We start from the raw sequence: 20,385 nt of genomic DNA on the forward strand, positions 1-20,385 counted from the left end.
TGAGAATCGGACGATACGACCCATTGGGTTTCTGTACCAAAAAAAGATTTGAATAGAAACCCTGGCCCCTCTGGGAGAATGGAACAGGCACTATAACTCCAGCCTGGAGCATAGTGTGCAATACCTTCTGCAGCTCCGTAGCCTTGTTCCGGTTTGATGGTAGACCCGTGGTGAAGAATCGCGCCGGGGTCTGTGCCGGAAGGAGAGGGCGTACCCGTGGGAGACCACCTCGAGAGCCCAAGTGTCTGTCATAGTGGCCGACCAACACTGGGCGAACTGCAACAGGCGGCCTCCCACCCTGGGATCCCCAAAGGGAGGCCAGGACCGTCAGGCCGCAGGCTTGTCCTCTGGCTTGGGGGCCGGACGTCTGGCACTCCATGCCTGCTTCCGGGGCTTGGCCGATTTCTTAGGGCCAGCCTGTCGAGGAAACGACTGTGGTTTGGGCCTGCCCTGGGCCCTAGATGACCGAAAGGACGATGGTCCAGAACCAGAAGGAGCAGCGGCCGACGGGAGACAAGCCGATTTGGCTGCCGCCAGCGTGGCCACAATCTTATCCAGATCCGGACCGAAGAGAACTTCTCCGGTAAACGGCAACCCCTCCAGACCCTTTTTGGAATCTGCGTCCGCCTTCCAGGATCGCAGCCACAAGGTGCGACGAGCAGCCACCGCTGAAGAAATTCTAGACACCAGAGTACTAATGTCTAGGGCCGCCTCGTTGATATAAGTGGCCGAATCACGGAGATTACCAATCAACTCCGCCTGTTCGGCCGGACAGTCGGAATCAAAAGAAGCCTCTAATGAATCCGCCCAGCGCTCCATCGCTCTGGCAACCCAGCAAATGGCCATAGCCGGCCGTGCTGCCCCCCCCCCACAAGGGAATAAGCGGACTTCAGGCAGATCTCCACCTTGCGGTCCGTAGCATCCTTAAGGGAGGACATGGATGGCATCGGCAATGTGGCACTACGGACAAGATGGGTCACGTGAGAATCCACCTGTGGAGGGGATTCACACTTAGCAAAATAATTATCCGCGAACGGATAAGCCACCGCCAGGCGTCTCTGCGGCTGGTATCTTTTGCCAGGCTGTTTCCACGCCTCCTCTAAATGGTCCACTAACTGACCCGAAAGAGGAAAGGCTGTGGCATCGCCCTTCACATCTTTGAAAAAGGCATACTTCTATTTAGCCGCTGGGGGAACTTCGTCCTCAATTACCAAGGCTGTGCGGACCGCCCGAATAAGTCCAGGAATATATACTTTGGACTTCGCATCAGCGTCCTTAGTGTGGAGAGGTTCCTGATCGTAAGGATCCAGAATCTCCCTATCATCAGACGTCCCCTTGTCATCCTCATAAGGAGCCGACAGACGCCACCGGCCGTTTATTCGGCCGCATCAGACTCCCCTTGCAACACATCCGACAAGTGCTGTACAGAACTCGTCAGGGAGTTAACCCACGCTGGCTCCTGAGAAACTGGGAGCGGGGAAATAGGGAGACTGGGGTACCACCAATTGTCGTGGGAAACCCTGCATGGGTGACGACACCACTGACTGCTGGGACAAACCCATCGGTGTAAACGTGGGCTGCGGAGCTAACTGGCCCACTAAGGCTGTAAGTTCCTGAGCTAAACAAGCCCAGGGCGGCTCCTGTACAGATACTGTAACCGTAAGCAGCCGCGCCATGGACAAACACTGCCGGCAAAGGCCCTCCGCGCTACCCTCCCCCTCCGCTAACGGTACTTTACACGTAGTACACTGTAGCCGGAGAGGAAAATCACTTTCAGACATGATGGCACCAAGTATGTGACCCCTCTCACCAATTATACAGTAAATAGGCGAGAGACCACCCTGCAGCACCGCACCGCAAGGGCTTAGCAGAAAGAACAGGGACAGAATAAAGCTGACAGTTTAGAAGAAAAGTTACAGGCAGCAGCGCTAGCACAGTCACATACAATGCAAAGAAAATCAATTCCTGCACTAACAGTGCTGATCACTCAACTACGCAGACACAGGGCCTGGTAGGACACTGCGCTGCATACACAGACCTGACCACAGCGGAGGAGAGGTATGCAGGGGGACCCAGACCACGATGCTTCTTTCCAGGCTTCCAGCAGCGTTCAGAAGAAGATGGCCGCCGAGGAGCAGAGAGGAGGCTGGCCTGGGGGAGGAGCGCTGCCACAGGGCCAGTCGGCGTGTTGCAGAGAGGGCTGTGTGCAGCGGGGGAGGCGCCAGCTGTGAGACAGGGAAGGCGCGCTCCCCTGGCATGCATTTAACCCCTGGGACGCCGCAGCGCTACCGCTCTGCTGCGGTCCGCTGTCCCAGGGGGTAGTGGAAGCGCAGGTTGGTCGCCTGGCTCCACGCTGCAGCCAGTCCCCAGGGAGCCCCCTGCCTGGGGACTTAGGACCATGTGACCAGCGGGGACCCACCGCGGGACCCCGCTGCTTACCTTTGTCCCCCTTGAATCCGGCCATGGTCCCAAACATCTGGGGTCACCGATAGCTGTGACCCCAGATGCTCACCAGCATCCCCGGATCGGTACCGGCGTTCTGGTACTGGCGGGGGTGTAGGGAAGACAGCATGGACGTCAGGACTGACTGTCCATGCTGTACATCCAGATGTGCAGCCACAGCTGCATAGAAGAAAGCTTCAGGGGCTCTTCTAGACCCCACTCCAACAGGTGCACCCGACTCCGGCCGGTCACCAAACTAAACTGAGGTGCCTTGGCTAGGGGGCGGGGTATAGGAGGGGGACCCTAGTGCATCCTGGGAGGCTGAAAAGCTTAACTCTATGGTGCCCGGCGACTGACATCACACCTATACCCCAAGGTATCCTGTGGATACCCTATGGACCCTGAAGTAGAAAAAGGCGTATTTGGACTTGGATACCGGAGGCTCCTCATCCTCAATAACTAAAGCAGAATGGACTGCTCGAATAAGGCCAAATATATAAACCTTAGACTTAGCGTCCGACTCTTTAGAACGGGGAGGTTCCTGGTCAGAAAGATCCAGAATCTCCCCATAGTCGGTCGTCCCGTCGTCGTCCTCATAAGGAACAGACAGACGCCACCGGCCGCTTGTGAGGCCGCATCACAGACTCCCCTTGCAACACTGACAACTGCTGTACAGAGCTTGTTAACGCAGGCTCATGAGACCTGAGGAGGGGAAACAGGGAGACTGTGGGGTACCATTAGTTGTCTTGGGAACCCCTGCATGGGTGACGACACCACTGACTGCTGGGACAAACCCATCTGAGTGAAGGCAGGCTGCGGAGCCAACTGGCCCACGAGGGTTGTAAGCGCTTTGGCAAAACAAGCCCAGGGCGGCTCCTGTACCGGAACCGTAATCGCTCGCGTCAACGAATAACACCGTCGGCCTAGTCCCTCCGCACTACCGTCCCCCTTCGCTATAGGTACCTTGCATGTAGTACATAAAAGCTGGAGAGGAAAATCACTTTCAGACATAATGGTAAGTATGTGACCCCTCTCACTGATACTCGTTAGTATAGTGTGAGACCACCCTGCAAGCACCGCACGGGCTTTAGCAGAAAGAACAGGGACAGTTAAATGCTGACAGATAGAAAATAAAAGTACAGGCAGCAGATGCTAGCATAGGTCACATACAATGCAAAGAAATCAATTCCTGCACTATCAGCGCTGATCCTCAGCTCCACAGACTCAGAGCCTGGTTGGACACAGCGCTGCATACACAAACCTTAATCCAACGGAGGAGAGGTATGCAGAGGGACACAGACTGCGATGTCAACGTCCTTTCAGCGTCCAGCAGCGCTCACCATGCGTTCCAAAGATGGCCACCGAGGAGCAAAGAGGAGGCCGGCCTGGGGGAGGAGCGCTGCCACAGGGCCAGTCGGCGTGTGCAGAGGGCTGTGTGCAGCGGGGGAGGTGCCGGCTGTGAGACAGGGAAGGCGCGCTCCCCTGGCATGCATTTAACCCCTGGGACGCCGCAGTGCTACCACTCTGCCGCAGTCCTGCTGTCCCAGGGGGGCAGTGGAAGCGCAGGTTAGAACCTGGCTCCACGCTGCAGCCAGTCCCCAAGGAGCTTGGGGACTCTGGACCATGTATCAGCGGGGACCCACCGCGGGACCCCGCTGCTTACCTTGCTGTCCCCCTTGATTCCGGCCATGGTCCTGAACATCTGGGGTCACCGCTAGCTGTGACCCCAGATGCCTACCAGCATCCCCGGATCAGTACCGGCGTTCTGGTACCAGCGGGGGTGTTGGGAAGACAGCATGGACGTCAGAACTGACTGTCCATGCTGTACTTCCAGATGTGCAGCCACAGCTGCATTGAAGAAATTTCAGGGGCTCTTCATAGCCCCCCTCTAACAGGTGCATCCAACTCCGGCCGAGCACCAAACTAAACAGATGCCTTGGCTCGGGGGCGGGGTATAGGAGGGGGACCCTAGTGCATCCTGGGAGGCTGAAAGCTTAACTCTATGGTGCCCGATGCCTGACATCACCTATACCCCAAGGTAATCTGTGGATACACTATGGACCCTGAAGTAGAAAATGAAGATCAAAAAGCAAAAGCAAAAAATCACATGTGCCGTGGTAAACACCTGTATCACACCACTGTTGGTCTATAATTGATGTAAATAGTCTGGGTCTGGGAGAACTACTTGTGGCTCTCCAAGTACCAGCATGTGGGGGAGGCTTGCTGGGACCTGTAATTCTACTGCAAAAGACAATACTCTGCAACTCTTTCATTTACATTACCAACCCGGCACCCACCGCTCCAGGGGTACCGGGAGCTGCCCAGGACTATCAGCCTAGGACCCCAACTCACCATGGGCTGACTAGCGGTCAGGGGTAATGCTTTGGCCGAGGAACCCGGTAAAAGGGTTCCCCTGGCTGTGGCATTTACACCCCCCTCCCCCCAATAGAAAAAGTTTGGTGCTGGTTAAGGCAAATACAGGGGGTCCCTATTTCCATAACCAGGAGCGGCTCAGAGCCCATTGCTGGTTACGCTAAATACAGGGGACCCCTACATCAATTGTCCCCTGTATTTTGCTAACCAGGGCGGGTTCTGATTAGCCAGGTGCTGGTTGTGCTTAATACAGGGGACCCATACTTCATTTGATCTAGTACACATCGGGCAGCTTTTGCTGCACATCGTTCACTAAAGCTACTGTGGAGAGTTCAAGGGAGATCGTTAACGAGATTGGCTCATTAGCCAAATTGTACAGTGTGAACTCACCTTTAAATCACAGGTCACAGTGTATACAGACTACTGGTTATCCCAAACATTCAAGCAGCATCCCAAAGTAACAGACAGCCAAGTATTCTTTTCAGAAGGGTCAATGTCTCTGCAACAATATGTAGTGGGGGAGAAGTTGCTACTTGAGTACATACAGATGTGTCCTCATACACCTTTGCTGCAGTGGCATCAAACGGCCCCTCTTAACGCACCAGGTCCCATGTGACTTAGCACCAGGCATGAATCTTATGGGACCCATACACTAATGACTGTTCGCCGCATTCCTGCGAGCCTGCAACCCAGCATTGCAGGATCAGTGAAACATGTTGGATTTCACAGATTTGCCAATCACAATCGAAATATGATTGATTTGGAAATCTGTGAAATGTAACATGTATAATTTCCCCGATTCTCCGACGGATTGTGGAACATCGACAGCTGCCGGTTGTGCAGTTCCAACCAGCAGACAGGTGTTTCTGATCCCATCACAGGATCGCAAGCTCTGTCAGTAGATGTATGGGAGCCGTTACTTGAAATGCGATGCAACTACGATGCACCAGGAGACTGTGCCGATTCATTTTATATGCAGCGCATCTATGAGCAACAGTCCTAATCTGTATACAAAATGCTACAATGCAACACAACAAGTTCTGTTGGGCTTCGTATATAGACTCAGTCACATATCAAATCAATCAGTGCAGTCTCCTGGTGCACCTTAGTCACACCACATTGACTATAGGCCCCCATTCATCAGAGATTGATTGCAGCAATCGTGCAATTTGCAATCGATTGTGCATAAAAATCTTTCCCTTTTTCAATCGATTGTGGCAATTCTGCAATCGATTGAAAAAGGGAAAGATTTTTATACACAATCGATTGCAAATTGCACGATTGCTGCAATAAATCTCTGATGTATGGGGGCCTTAAAATGCAATCTCGGGAGAAAAAAAAAATGCAAAAAATTGTCCAGCGCTAGTAATCGCATGGGACCTGTTAGCTCACTCAAGTCACATGGTGTATAGAGGATAGATGTACTAGGACCCATGTATTATAAAAGCAATATCCCTTCACGCAGGTAATGGGAAGCTATAATTCAAATGGACATGGGTGGGATAGAAAAACAGTATGAAATGTCACCAAAACAAATATAGCCTCACTGTTCATATTACAGTTTGAAACTACACTTAAAAGTTCGATATAAAACAAGTTTAATAGCCATTGCTCAAGCAACATAAATTAAAATAAGCCTTTGCGAGAAATTTGGAAAACTAATTAAAACACAAAGTTTTATGCTGAGTGCCCAGCATTTGTTCTAAATGCCAAACTAGTCCAATCATTGTGAAATAACTTTTCCAATAAATTTTAGCCCCAAGCCCTCTGCACCCCTCCCCCCATAGGAACATTCACCATCTCATGCAAGTGTTGACTGATAAGATTTGGTTTCTTGCATCTCCTCACTTAACACTCAACTAATCACGTGCGAGCTGAGATACAGGACTCTTGTGACGAGAGCATGCATGGGCCTGCAGGTCTCCCACATCTATCTTCCTATGTCATGTGAGGCAACATTCAGTAGCTCTTTGACTTTTGTGCGATGAGTCAGCTGGCTGCTGCGGTCACGTGTATCTCACAGATACGCTACAAACTTGTCAGAATTGGATACGTGTATTTTACAGATACGACACGATCACTGGTGTTAGTCCTAGAGGCCCATTTAATTCTGATTGCATTTGGAATGTGATCTGGGCAGAATATTACTGCCTATGGCCACATTGCAAGCTGCGATCAGTGCCAGAATGCATCATCAGGAACCCACAGTGACATGGGCCTCTAAATACCTGTGATGTGCCCAGAGTGCTGCCAGGGCTACTGTGCATTTGCAGTCCCATTGACTGCACATGCATTGCCCACATTGCCAGGGAGGGTTCCCCAGTTAATTGTGCAAAGTGTAGCCCATAAGCTACAACAGGCTGCAGGGCCAATCTCCAGAATGAGATGGTAAATCTGGCAGCATAGCATCCCCCCATAGAACCCTATAGGGGCTGCAGCTGCCAGCAGGAATTGACGGATCACAGCAGGTAAGAGATTTGCTGCAGTCCCTCCTTCATACATGAGGGTTATACTAAATATTTGCTGTTACCCCCTAAAAACTGGTGTTTTGGGGGAATAAGCCACAAATATTTAATAAGTGGGCCCCCAAGAGAGGCATGCAACAGTGTTAAGTAGTGGGAGGGAAAAACAGACCACAACACTCACCTAGACAGGAAGCACTAAAAAAAACAAATACAGGTGCCCATAATGCACTTCTACTCCAGACCTGGGGCAGAACAACCTGACACTTCTGGGGCTTTTCTAAAAACCACCAAGACTGTTTTATATGGGGGAAATTTCTGTCTATTTTCAGCAGCTCAACATTTTAGAGTAAAAAAAAAAAATGCTGCCAAATGCCCAAATATGGCTTAGAATTGATAGCTTATTTAGCAGTACAGTAACCACTATTTACTGTAAGAGTCTATAAAGCAGTATTAGAGTATCAAACATTGTGAAACTTTTTTTTAGGAATGGTAAAACAAATACAATAATTATTTTACACCAAGTACAGTATATGTAGGCAACTATTAACATCAAATTAAATTGCACCCAAACTGGCTTCAGTTCTATCATGATATTCTACTACTATTTTGTAGCGGTGTAAGTGGGAAATGTCCCCGATGTAGCCAATAGCTCCTTGCTGTTGTCTCACTGATGCAGCTTTGGGACCCGGGGAGCCTGAGGAAGATCCCAAATAACCGCGCTACGAGCCCCTCACCGGCTGTCAGACGCCGCAAACTACCAGCTAGGCATTGCTGGCTTTCTCATAACCCACCTGCACGGCATCCTCGGGCCGGCTCCCGCGTCCCTAGCCATGGCCGTCGCCATCTCCTGCTAACTGGAATAATATCAGGCACGTAGTCGTACTGCGGCTCCCGCCACGGCCACTTTTATAGATTCCCGCCATGTGAGGCCGCTGCTCCTCCCTGCGAGAGCCTCACTCACTCATGATGAGACGATTCTCATGGTGACAGTATGGGCTGCTCTACATCATCATCACCATCATCATCATACGTATCTGTCTGCATCCCAAATCAAGATACTACTACTACTACTGGCGCTGCTACTGCTTGATTATCTAGTTATACAGTATGTGTGCTGTGTTTCTAGTGTAGGGCAGTGGCGTAACTAGGGCAGGGCGAGCGGGGTGCGTGCCCTGGGCGCCGTTGGACGGCGGGGCGGGGGGGTTCCGCCGGCCACAGTACCGGCCCGCCCGTACTAGTTAGCCAGTGTAGCGCCGACCGCAATGAGTGCGGTCAGTGCTACACATTTACACAGGACCGGCGCTAGGCTTCCAGCGCTGGTCCTGTGCTTCACAGCTGAGCCCGTTCCCTCCCCCTGAGCACTTGCCCAATAGCGCCAGGAGGCGGGCTCAGGCTGTGCATAACACACGCATCGCCGCCAGCGCTGACAGCGATGTGTGTGTTAAACAGCAGCTAATGAGAGTCAGATAGACTCTCATTGACTGCTGCAGCACCCACTGCAAGAGCCGGACTTCCGTCCGGCTCCTGCAGTGGGTAATGGGACAGACATCATGACGTCTGTCCCATAATGCTGAGCGCGCCAGGCCGGGAGGACTGGCGGGCGTCGCGGACTGGAGCAGCAGCAGCGTGGATTCAGGTAAGTATATTTTTATATATTTTTTTTTAACCTATCTGCACTACTGGGTGCACAACGGGGGAGGGGGTGGCTACTACTGGGGGGACCTCTTCTGGTGGTGGGGGCACAACGGGGGAGGGGGTGGCTACTACTGGGGGGACCTCTACTGGTGGTGGGGGCACAACGGGGGAGGGGTGGCTACTACTGGGGGCACCATTATTGGGAGGACCTCTACTGGGGGGGCTACTACTGGGGGCACTTAATTGGGAGGGGGAACCTCTACTGAGGACTACTATTTGGGGGGGGGGAACTACCACTGGGGGCATTATTAAAGGGGCCTACTGCTAGAGACACTGCACTCGGGGGACCACTACTGGGGGCAATAATAGGAAGGGCCACTGCGGGGGGCACTGGATAGGGGGGATCACTACTGGGTGCCTTCATGGGGGGTGGACTACTGCTGGGGGCACTATATAAAGGGCACTGCATAGGGGGGGGACTACTACTGGGGGCACCATATAAAGGGCACTGCATAAGGGGATACCGCTACTGGGCGCACTGCATTGTGGGGACTGCATAAGGGGGGAACACTACATGGGGCACTGCATTTGGGGGGGGCACTACTGGGGGTACTGAGTAAGGGGAACTAATTGGGGGCTGTATAAGGGGGACCACTACTGGGGATACTGTATAAGGGGCACTACTATGGGCCTGCATAAGAGGGACCACAATTGCATACTGGGGGTAGTGTATGAGGGATACTACTGGGGTTAAGGTGCATATGGATAGGAATGTCCAGTGTGAAAATAAAGGGGTGTGTCATGTTGACACTCCCCATTTTTAAGTTACCACACCCATTTTTTTGCCGCTCGCGCACATCGGGGGGGGGGGTGCTCCCTTTTCAAATTTGCCCTGGGCTCCAAATACCCTAGTTACACCACTGGTGTAGGGTTGGTTTCACCACGTAGTAGAAATATCACCTTTAATGTATCAATAACGTTTAAAATCAACTTTAAAGTATACATAAAGCTATAAACGCTATATTCAAAATAAAAAAAAGCACTAAAGGACACATTTAAAAAGTTAGTAAGTTTATTTTGCATATTAAATCACTTTCAAAGAAAAATATGTTAGTTTAGGATAATATATTTTACTGTATATACAATTTTCAATACAATGGGTATATGGCATAAACATTTAACATTAAGTCGCCAGTGGTAACAATATTGGCCCTCATTCAGAGCCGCTCGTAAGCGGCAGTACGCTCGTAGCGTTCCGATGTTGTGAAACCACGCATGCGCCGGTGTTACACTGCGCATGTGCGTACGGCTGATTGCGAGCTTTTTTTAGTCGTTCGTCGAATAGCGAACAGGAAGTAGCGTTCCCGCTAGGCTGTTTTAGCGGGGCGCGGCGCCCTGCTCTCCTTCTGGAGGGCAAAAAGCACCCTGCCCTCCAGGAGGAGGGCAAAAAGCGCCCTGCCCTAACAGCCTGCGGGAGCCGTTCTCACCCGCGGGACACTGCAAGTATGACGAAAAGGGGACGTGTCTTATAGACACGTCCCCTTTTCATGACCACGCCCCCTTTTGGCGCGCGCACAAGGTTGCCCTCTCTAGCTCCGGCGCCCTGCCTGCCGCCGGAGCTAGAGGGAACACTAAGGAAGTGACATGTCAAATGTGATTGACAGAACAGGCCGTTTTTGGGCAGTGACGGGGTGGAGATGGGAAAACGTAGACGCGTCGAGGCAAATGCGAACGGCAAATGTGATCGGAACAAGTCATACGTCACTGTCTGATCCACTTTCCGTTCAAACTGCTCGCACAGCTTGTGGTCTGGTATACTCTACCACAATGTCGATGGTCTCGTCCTCCTTCCCGTGCCTCTTTGATGTTTCATCGATTTATCATTTCTTGCCAGAAAAGCAATCAACTTAGAATTGAAAACTTGCTTGGAATGTGTTTAGCAACTAGTTTTTTTTGTAGCACAAAACCGTACGCAGGTGAAATACTCAGCTGCTAATTTCTGGATTAGACAATCAATTAGCATACCATTTTCTCTTTTTTTTGGGGGGGGGGGATTTTTAATTTTGGTTTTGTGTTATTGCAACAATATTGTCATCATGTTTGTGTTTTAGCAACATTTTTAATGGTCCCGGAAATTTCGCATCCATTTTGTTTTGGCAAAGTGTTCCTTTAAACTCCTAAATGGTTTTTAACTCTTTGGAATCTGAATTAAAATTAATGTTTTTTTGTTTGTTTTTTTGGGGGGGGGCCGGGATTACCTAAAAAACATTTTTAGAATAATGTCACAATACAATGGAGCAGATTTTGAATTGTTTTTATTTTTTACACCACATTTTTAGTTTTTCATGTGCATTTGCCATTTTTAAGTTCTGGCTAACATCAAAAATTATGAAAGAAAAAATACAAACACAACAATAGTGGCATTTGCCCAAAAGAAAATAACACACATTAAAAACAATTCACAAGAAAGGAGACGGAAGTTTTGGCCCTTAAGGAATATGGGGCAAGCACAGAAGGATTGTGGGAAAATTAGCCAGTGCTGTCATCGCTTTTTGCCCCGTTTGGCTGGGGTAGGGTAGGAGCCTGACCGGGTCCGGGATGTCCTTTGGCTGGCCTGTCCAGAGGCAGATGTTGGGGCCTCTGGACTAGGCACAGGGCTAGGCACATTTGGAGGGATGGCTGTTGTGCCAGAGGTGGAGGATCCTGATGTTCCGGCAGGAAGGGAGGGCGGCTCCACCATGTGCTGGCGAACGAGCTGCTACAGGCATTGGCAATTCGGATGTTGGCCCTGGTATTTTCCGCCAGGGCCTGACCAATGGTCACGTTGGCTGCAGCATTTTGCTCCATGGCCTCCGCCACCCGTAGCAGACTGGCGTCCATCCTCAGCAGAATCTCCATGTGGTGATCCGATTTAAAATTGAGATCCGTGAGGAGTGCCACTGCCTGCGATGGGGATTGCCCTGGACTGGCTTCTGCAGGGTCCCCAGCCGGATGTACTGGTTCCTCCCCTGCAGATCCAGCAGAAATTCTGCGGCTAAGGCTCCCCTCTGGAGCAGACTCATCCGCCTGTGTCTCTGTGTGAAAAATTAGAAAAGAGTAACATTAGAATCTACATATTGTCACAAACACATTTCAGAGTTTTTAACATAACAACATTTACCTGGGACAACGTGAGGAGCCGCAAAGTCTGGCATGTCCGTATCCATGTTGGACACGCCAAACGCCTCATACTGCACACACCCCTGTGCCAGCTCTTCCAAGTCATTAAGCTCCAATGACACGGGTGGGACCCCACCTGTCCCCCTTGCATGCCTAGCCCTCTCTGCCAGTTTTTGTTTCAGCCGATATTTAAAATCGGTCCATCTGTGGGTGAAAAAGTTTGCATTATTCCTGCAGTATTTGGCCCTGTAACCACTTTTTATTAAAATGTAGTTTTTACGTACCGGCGTTTGACATCCCGGGGTAGACATTCAAACTCACCCACCCTATTGACAGCACTGGCTATCTCCTCCCACATTTTCCACTTCTGGCTTTCACCCATATTCCGATCTGCCTGTGGCAGGGTGTCAACACACATTTGTACCAAAACCTCCATCTCCTTTCTTGTGAATTGTGGCTGCCTTTTTTTTGGGTTTCTTTTGTTGGCCTACTCGGCCCAGCAGCCTCTTCCATGGCATCCTCAACACCTTTTTTCAAAAACATTGTTTAAATTTAGATGTCAAACTTTCTCTAAATTTGGGTTCTAAATAATCCTTTAATCCAAAAGAGACAAATACTTACCGGGCGCCTCTTGGCCATTGTTTTGCTGGTCTGTAGCCATTTTGAGCACAACAACTTAAACTACAGTAGACCGTTTGTGAATTTCCGTGACGTATTTATACATGCGTCCTTATTCGTCCGCATCATTGATTGTGCGCTCCTATGATCCGTCCTTAATTTGAGCGGGAAAATAAAGGCTAATTATGGCTTTTGGCGAGTCGAGGTGGCGGGTGATGATTGTTGGAGGTTTTCGTTTGTAGGAGTTGATTGTTGGCGGGATTAGTGGATTGAGGCAGATTGTTGGAGTTGGTTCTTGGTTTTTTTGGGGGGTTTTCCGTTCGCTTTTTTTTTTTGCGGTTATTTTCTTTGTTGGTTATTTTTTGAGTAAGTATTTTTTACAACTCCTTGAATAAATAAGGGATCTACAAACCAAATGTTCTTATTTTTTTATTTATTTTTTTTACAGTTATTTTGGCTGGGCCCCATTGAAGTTTTTGGACTGTGACTTATTTGTCGAATTTTGGTAAGTTTTTCTTTTTTCATGATTTTAAAATTTTGATGTGTTGGTCTCCGCATATGTTTTGGCCAGTAATGTTTTATTTATAATTTTCTCAATCATGTATTAACACTAAATATAGCGTAATATTTAGCCAAATATATTTCCTTTGTTTTTCCCTAAAAAATGCGAACTATTTAGTGCACTAATGTTTCCTTATTCCCCATGTAAAAATGCGAACTATTTAGCGCACTAATGTTTCCATATTCCCCATGTAAAACTGCGAACTATTTAGCGCACTAATGTTTCCTTATTCCCCATGTAAAAAAGCGAACTATTTAGCGCACTAATGTTTCCTTATTCCCAATGTAAAAAAGCAAACTATTTAGCGCACTAATATTTCCTTATTCCCCATGTAAAAAAGCAAACTATTTAGCGCACTAATGTTTCCTTATTCCCCATGTAAAAATGCAAACTATTTAGCGCACTAATGTTTTTTTTAGTATAACTTTGGGCATTCTTGTTTGTCCACTCAATGTAGGGTGCATTTTCAAAATAATGTGTGCTCCCCCCTATCTTTTAACGCATTTGCCAAATTTTTAAGATTCCAATCTGTCCCCCAAAAATTCTAACACGAATTTCTAATTTGGAAATGTAGGTTATTGCACTCATGACAATACCCCAGCATGTAAGCATCTTTGGATTTTGCGGCAAAGTTAAGTATATTTTTGATTTTACATTTTCATCAAACATTAACTACCTGGCTTACCATTTCAGGTTGATGTTGGTCGTATTATTTTGGCCATGCTTCCGGAACCCGACCAACCTCAACCTCGTCCCAGGCGTAGGCATCGTAGGCGTGCAAGGCCCCAGATATATAGAACACATGTCACCCTTTTTGGAATGCCCGATGATGAGGTTTTAAGACGATACCGTCTTCCTCCACAAATCATCATAGACACTCTCTCATTAATAGAGAGTGATCTGGAGTGGCAAATTGTCAGTCCTACAGCAATACCACCACTTACGCAATTCATGGCGGTGTTACATTTCTTTGCCTCAGGATCCTTTCAAACCACGGTGGGAATAGTGGCCGGAATCTCCCAATCCTCCTTTTCAAGGATCCTGAGGGCAGTGATGGAGGCCCTTTTCAAGCACCTCCATCATTTTATTAAAATGCCATTGGATATGGGTTCCCTTAGTGTGGCGAAGGCCAATTTTTACCAAATAGCTGGCTTCCCACACATCATAGGGGTTGTGGATGGTACTCACATACCACTTCAGCCTCCAGGATGGCAGGAGGCAATTTTTAGGAACCACAAGCACTATCACTCACTGAATGTAATGGTGGTATGTGATGCCTCCCTCCAGATCCTGTCCCTGAATGCCAAATTACCCGGGAGTGCACATGACTCATTCGTCATCCGGCAATCAGGGATTTGGCATAAATTAGACAACCTACAAGCTGGTGATGCGTGGCTTCTGGGTAAGTGGAGACCTTTAGTTGAAACCAATGCATAGCTTGATACACAGTGAGCCTGATTGTTGTATTTGTTTTTTCACAGGAGGCAGTGGCTACCCTTGCACGCCCTGGCTGCTCACTCCTTATTTGGCTCCCACACCAGGGCCACAAAGTGTATAATTCCGCACTTACAGCCACCAGGCAGTTGGTGGAGCGCTGTATCGGCCTTTTAAAAGGCCGATTCAGATGCCTCCACCGCTCTGGTGGTGAACTCATGTATTTGCCGGCTATGGTTTCGAAAATTGTGGTCCTGTGTGGGATCTTTCACAACATCGCCATAAGGAGTGGTGTCCCAATGCAGCCAGAGGATGCCTTGCCTGAGGATGGCCCCCCCGAGGTTGGTCGGAGGTCAGTATGTGGGGGGGCCTTACGCGATGATGTGGTGGCCAGATTTTTCAGGTAATTATTGTCAAACATTTACTTAATTGACACAATGTCGACATGTACCATTGTAATGTTCCTTTTTGAAATTATTAATTTATTTTTAACTTTTCTTGTCTTCCTTTACACACCTCGACAAAACGATGCCTACTACCTGCTCCACTAAATTGTGTACATGTGGCCACATTGGATCTAACTTTGGAATCAATTATTTAATCGCCTCATTTGTGGCTTTATGTTGGCCTTCTACTTATTTCATCAGTTCTTGATTGTTTCTTTTGTTGTTTGCTTTTGGAGTTGGTTGTTTTTTGGAGTGTCTTTTCACTGTGTGAATTGCTTGTCACAATTCACTTTCTGTATGTGTTTGGTGTGTATTAAATTTTTGTTTGACGTTAAAAAGACTGTTTTTTTCTAAATTCGAATCACGTGTAACCTGGCACAAAAAAGGCCAATTTTCGTAATGCCTAATCCTGTAATGTGTGAAATGTTTAAGTCTTTGAACATGCTTTGTGGCTTAACAAAAACATCAAAGGTATTATGTTGATTCAGTAGGTTTACCAAACTAGGCCTAAGCTGCTTTTTTTTAAAATTTACATTACCCACCCAAAGAAAAACAAGAAAATGTTTGAATTTGTAATAACCTATTGGTATGGTGAGGTGTTTAATGTGGCAGCTTACATACTTACATGATCAAATAGTGGACTTATGGAATGTTAAACAATGTAATTGTTTCAGACAATGAATGAGACTTGTTAAAATACAAAGAAATTTTAATTGCCAAACATTAATTTGAAAAAAACAAACCAGGAAAATAAAAAATCATCACCTAAGGGCCACCGCCATGTGGTCAAGGACCACTAACATCGAAATCATGTGGCCACGCAAGGCGGCCAAACCTTCCTGCATACAATGCATCCGCCTCTGGTCCTCTGTTGGAAAAAAAAGAGAAAAAAACAAAAACCTTACATTATAAGTTTAAAAAACCAATTCCTAAAAAAAAAAAAAGTGTAAACAAAGATCCAGTTGTGATGAAAAAAACAAACTACTGGCAAATGAAAAGATGGCAGAAATACTAAATTACAAATGAACACACAAAAAGGCGACCACAAAAAATAAGTACCCTTGTTAGGGTAAACAATAACTACCCAAGTATGAGTGTTTGGACATGTGTGATATGTATCATTGGTAAAAATCCAATACATTGTCTATCAAAATAAAAATGTCAACAATACAAATTTTCAAATTTATAAAAGGAAAACCTACCGGTCATAGGGATTTGGGGGTTTGTAGGCCCTCCATCCTCCTCCTCGGAGGTGGTACAGTGCTGTAGGCTCCACAGAGGGGAGATCTGGGAGCTGCTTGATGGCAATGAAAAGCGCCGGGGGGGGAGGGGAGGGTGAAGAAAAGAGAAGGGGGGGTGGGGTGGAGGGTGAAATTTGTTGTGGGCTCAAATTTCCAGAGGGAAGGGCCTCAGGTAGTGGCCGGTCAGGGGTGGAGGGGGAATTGGGGGAAAGTTGGGGAGTTGCTGCTGGGCTTTGCGTCGGACTGAGGGGCCGAGCCCGGCGTCTGTGCCTGCGGCGAGGGCGGATTCTGCGTTCAGCCCCTAAATGAGTTGAGAAAAATGTTTAGTCTTTTTTTGGGGTGGGGGGTTTGGCCACAAATTAACAACTACACAAATGTTCTAACATTTAAAAAATTTAAAACATGCACACGCAGGCCTGTCCAAAAACTACCAACAGGGCTATACTGAAAACATGCACACGCAGGCCTGTCCAAAAAAAACCAACAGGGCTATAGTGAAAACATGCACACGCAGATAGGGCCGCAAAAAAAGAAAGGAAAATAAACAAACAAATACTTTCAGCTATCCGCTGCCGAAAACAGGCCAGCAAGTGTGGCGGGCGGCGGCGCAGATCTGACCACCTGCGCTCCAGCTGCCCGATCCGTCGGCGTGAGCCGACGGAGCGCAGGCGGCGGCGAACCTCCGCATAGGCGGATCGCTTCTGGTGGTTGCTGATGGGGGGAGGCTGGCTGGTGATCCGCCGGTCCATCACCTCCGTTAGGACCAAAAGCTCCCGCCTGGTAAACGCGGAGGCTCTCATGATGGCAATGCTTTTTTTTTACAACAAACAGTTTTAATAAAGGCCATAGAAAAAATTTGATTGGCTAATGTAGTTGGTAAATTAACAGGAACCATTCTATTGGTTATTGTATGAGTCATGTGTCCTCCAGCTTAAAAAATATAATGTGAGTTATGATAGGCTTGATGTAGTGCATTCGTAAGGTAATTTAAATAAAGAAATGAAAAAACTAAAATATGCCTATTACAAACACATGAAAACAATAGGATCATTGGTTCAAACATGTATTTTTTTAAAAGTTAAACATTGTTGAAACCGTACGTATTCTGCGGGAAAAATGACACATGGACAAGAATAAAGTTTATTGAAAATGAAAAAAAAAACGGATTGCAAACATGTGAAGAGCAATTAAGCTAATTAATATATTGATTGGCATGAAACGATTAAAGTATGTATGCAGAATGAACGAGCAGGTAATCAAAATCTGACAGGCCCACTTCCGGTTTGGACTTGTGCGAGCATTCTCTGCAACCAAATTTGGAGATGGACGGTCGCAATTTTGCTCGTTCGTTAGCTAGAGGAGGGGTTGGGAGACTTTGGGGCGGAAGATTAGCTACGAGCGAACTTACGAGCGAGTGCTTGAATTTACATTTTCTCGCTCGTTCGTCGAACGAGCGATCAGCCACTTGCGTACGGCTCTGAATCAGGCCCTATATGTGCAGAGAGGTGATAAGAATAAACTTACCCATGATGTCCTTTTCTGCTGGTCTTTTCTGTCCAAATCAGCTGGTGGGTGAATGGGGGTATGTGGACCTCTGTGTGTGCATGCGTTGTACTGAATATGCCAATTGAAGTATTACTGGCTCAATAAAATCAATTTAATATTAAAGAATTAAATAAAAATACATAAGTTCAAGGTCAAAAAACAAAAACCACAATAAGATATATATAAAGTCCAATGTTTCCAACGCGGTTTCATCCCGTTTGCGGGACTTTTTCAAGGACACCATTGAAAAAGTCCCGCAAACGGGATGAAACGCGTTGGCCACATTGGACATTCTATATATCTTATTGTGGTTTTTGTTTTTTGACCTTGAACTTATGTATTTTTATTTAATTCTTTATTATTAAATTGATTTTATTGAGCCAGTAATACTTCAATTGGCATATTCAGTACAACGCATGCACACACAGAGGTCCACATACCCCCATTCACCCATCAGCTGATTTGGACAGAAAAGACCAGCAGAAAAGGACATCATGGGTAAGTTTATTCTTATCACCATCTGCACATATAGTGTCTATAAGCAAGTGATACTGTCCCCATCCTTGTTACTAAAGGTGCTGAATTTTGCAGTGGATCTGTGGAGGAGTATATAAGGTGGACCGTGTAGACAATACTTTGAAGGAACAGTGTGGCATGAAAATTACATTTTGGGATTTACATAAGGACATTGAATAGCTACAGTGGTTGCTGGTTATTCTTAATATACAAGACTTTTTTTGAATTGGATTGCTATGGTACTCATTATAAGAGTAGAGTCAATGGATTCATTTGGTGCATGAGACTGAATTGCATTACAGAATTCTACAGGACAAACCATCTAATTATTAACTTTTTGATTATATATCCAGAGATATTTAATACTTATCTATAAACTACAGTGATATTTAACTAGCGGCAAACTACACAAGATTATAAAATTGCCAAAGCACACTATCCGGCGATGCGGTGTGTGCGGACTATGAATAAACACACTACATTAGTTCCCACAGGAACAAAACACACTACATTGGCCCCCACAAGAATAAAAAACACACTACATTGGCCCCCACAAGAATAAAATAATCCCATTGGCTGGCCTAACAGAAAAAAAAACCCACATTGCTCCCCACAAAAAAAACAACCATACCTCATTGCGCCCCACAGAATTGCTCCCCACAGAAAAAGAAACCTATGGCTGGCCCCACAGAAACAAAAAACAAAACACATTGTTCCCCACTAAATAGGCAAATATATGGCTGGATAACATATGGCTGGTTCTCACTAAAAAAAATGACATGACTGGTTCCCACGAAAAAATAAACTATGGCTGGTACCCACGAAGAAGAAAAAAATGTCTGGTCCCCACAAAACCCACATTTCTTCCCCCCTTGTCACTCACACTGCAGCAGGATCGCATGCGGGCGGGCTTCCAGGCAGGCTGCAGAGCCTGCCTGGACAGAGCACGGGCTGGCTAATTGGCGCAGGGCGTTGGCTGGCCGAGCGGGCTGGAGGGCAGTGGACAACACGGCATGCGTGACCTGTGATGTCACGCCGCCGCATCTTTGCAGGTCACTACCCGGTCGCGCCTGAGTCTCCCAGAGGAACTCAGCGGCCCGGGATGCTTAAGTACAGTAAAATGTGCCCAGTGGCTCTGACAGCCCCGCGGCACACTTCACAACCGGCCACGGCACACTAGTGTGCCGCGGCACACCGGTTGAAAACCGCTGATATACTATATACAATATAGAGTCCAGATGAGCGCTGCATGTATATATATATATATATATGTGTATTGATCAATTATAAGGTTTTGGGATACCTTTATTTCATGCAGGCAGCTGTCTGTTGATTCGAACACATCTGCTTCTGGTTAGGACTGAGCGCTGGTATTGTATTTTGTCTATAATTGAATTTATCTATCTAACAGCTATTGTACTAATTGGTACTGTAGTTAATATTAATAATAATATTTTTTAGTATTGTAGAAATTTTTTTTTTATAGTAAAGTAAACAGAACTGAGGTTAGTCAACCCCAGAAACACTGACGAAAATTAACATAGGCTTGGGATCTATTATAGTCACTGTGATAACGGTTGTAAAATGAGATACCAGGGACTTCCGGGTTGATGAAGTGGGGCAGCTCCGTATCAATGTTCCCGCATCGCATCCCAGTAAAACCTTTTACAAGGCCACCCCAGCCTCAAAAAAAACCCACAACCCGACCCTGAGTGCTACCTACTACCTGCATGGACAGGTTTGTCTACACCCTGCAGCACCCGACCAACCGCACAGACTCCCCGGCAGGAGACGCACCGTGCCGCACCCAATATGGCACCAGACCCTGACTCAGACGGGCTGTCCCCGGCTTCTAAGAATGCGACTGCAGAAGGCGAGGGATCATCTCCCTATAAGGTATGCCATGCACCAGATGCCTCAGCCACCTATGGTGAGATAGTAGAGGCTAT

The 20,385-nt window shown here is 47.4% G+C and overlaps 1 protein-coding gene across 2 annotated transcripts in view; it reads right to left on the reverse strand.

The window, feature by feature from the left end:
• Window positions 1–8,179, reverse strand: part of LOC148442613 (putative E3 ubiquitin-protein ligase makorin-1) — a 194,212-nt gene extending 186,033 nt beyond the window's left edge. The window contains exon 1 of one of the 2 annotated variants that reach the window (XM_088463726.1): window positions 8,072–8,179. In XM_088463726.1, coding sequence (XP_088319852.1) covers window positions 8,072–8,124 — 53 coding nt within the window. In that variant the 5' untranslated portion in view covers window positions 8,125–8,179. The remainder of the gene's footprint in view (window positions 1–8,071) is intronic. The other variant, XM_088463727.1, reaches the window with a different exon arrangement.
• Window positions 8,180–20,385: the final 12,206 nt, after the last annotated feature.

The sequence above is a fragment of the Taudactylus pleione genome, unplaced genomic scaffold, assembly GCF_031769625.1.
Source record: "Taudactylus pleione unplaced genomic scaffold, aTauple2 ptg001437l, whole genome shotgun sequence".
Classification (NCBI taxonomy): Eukaryota; Metazoa; Chordata; class Amphibia; order Anura; family Myobatrachidae; genus Taudactylus; species Taudactylus pleione.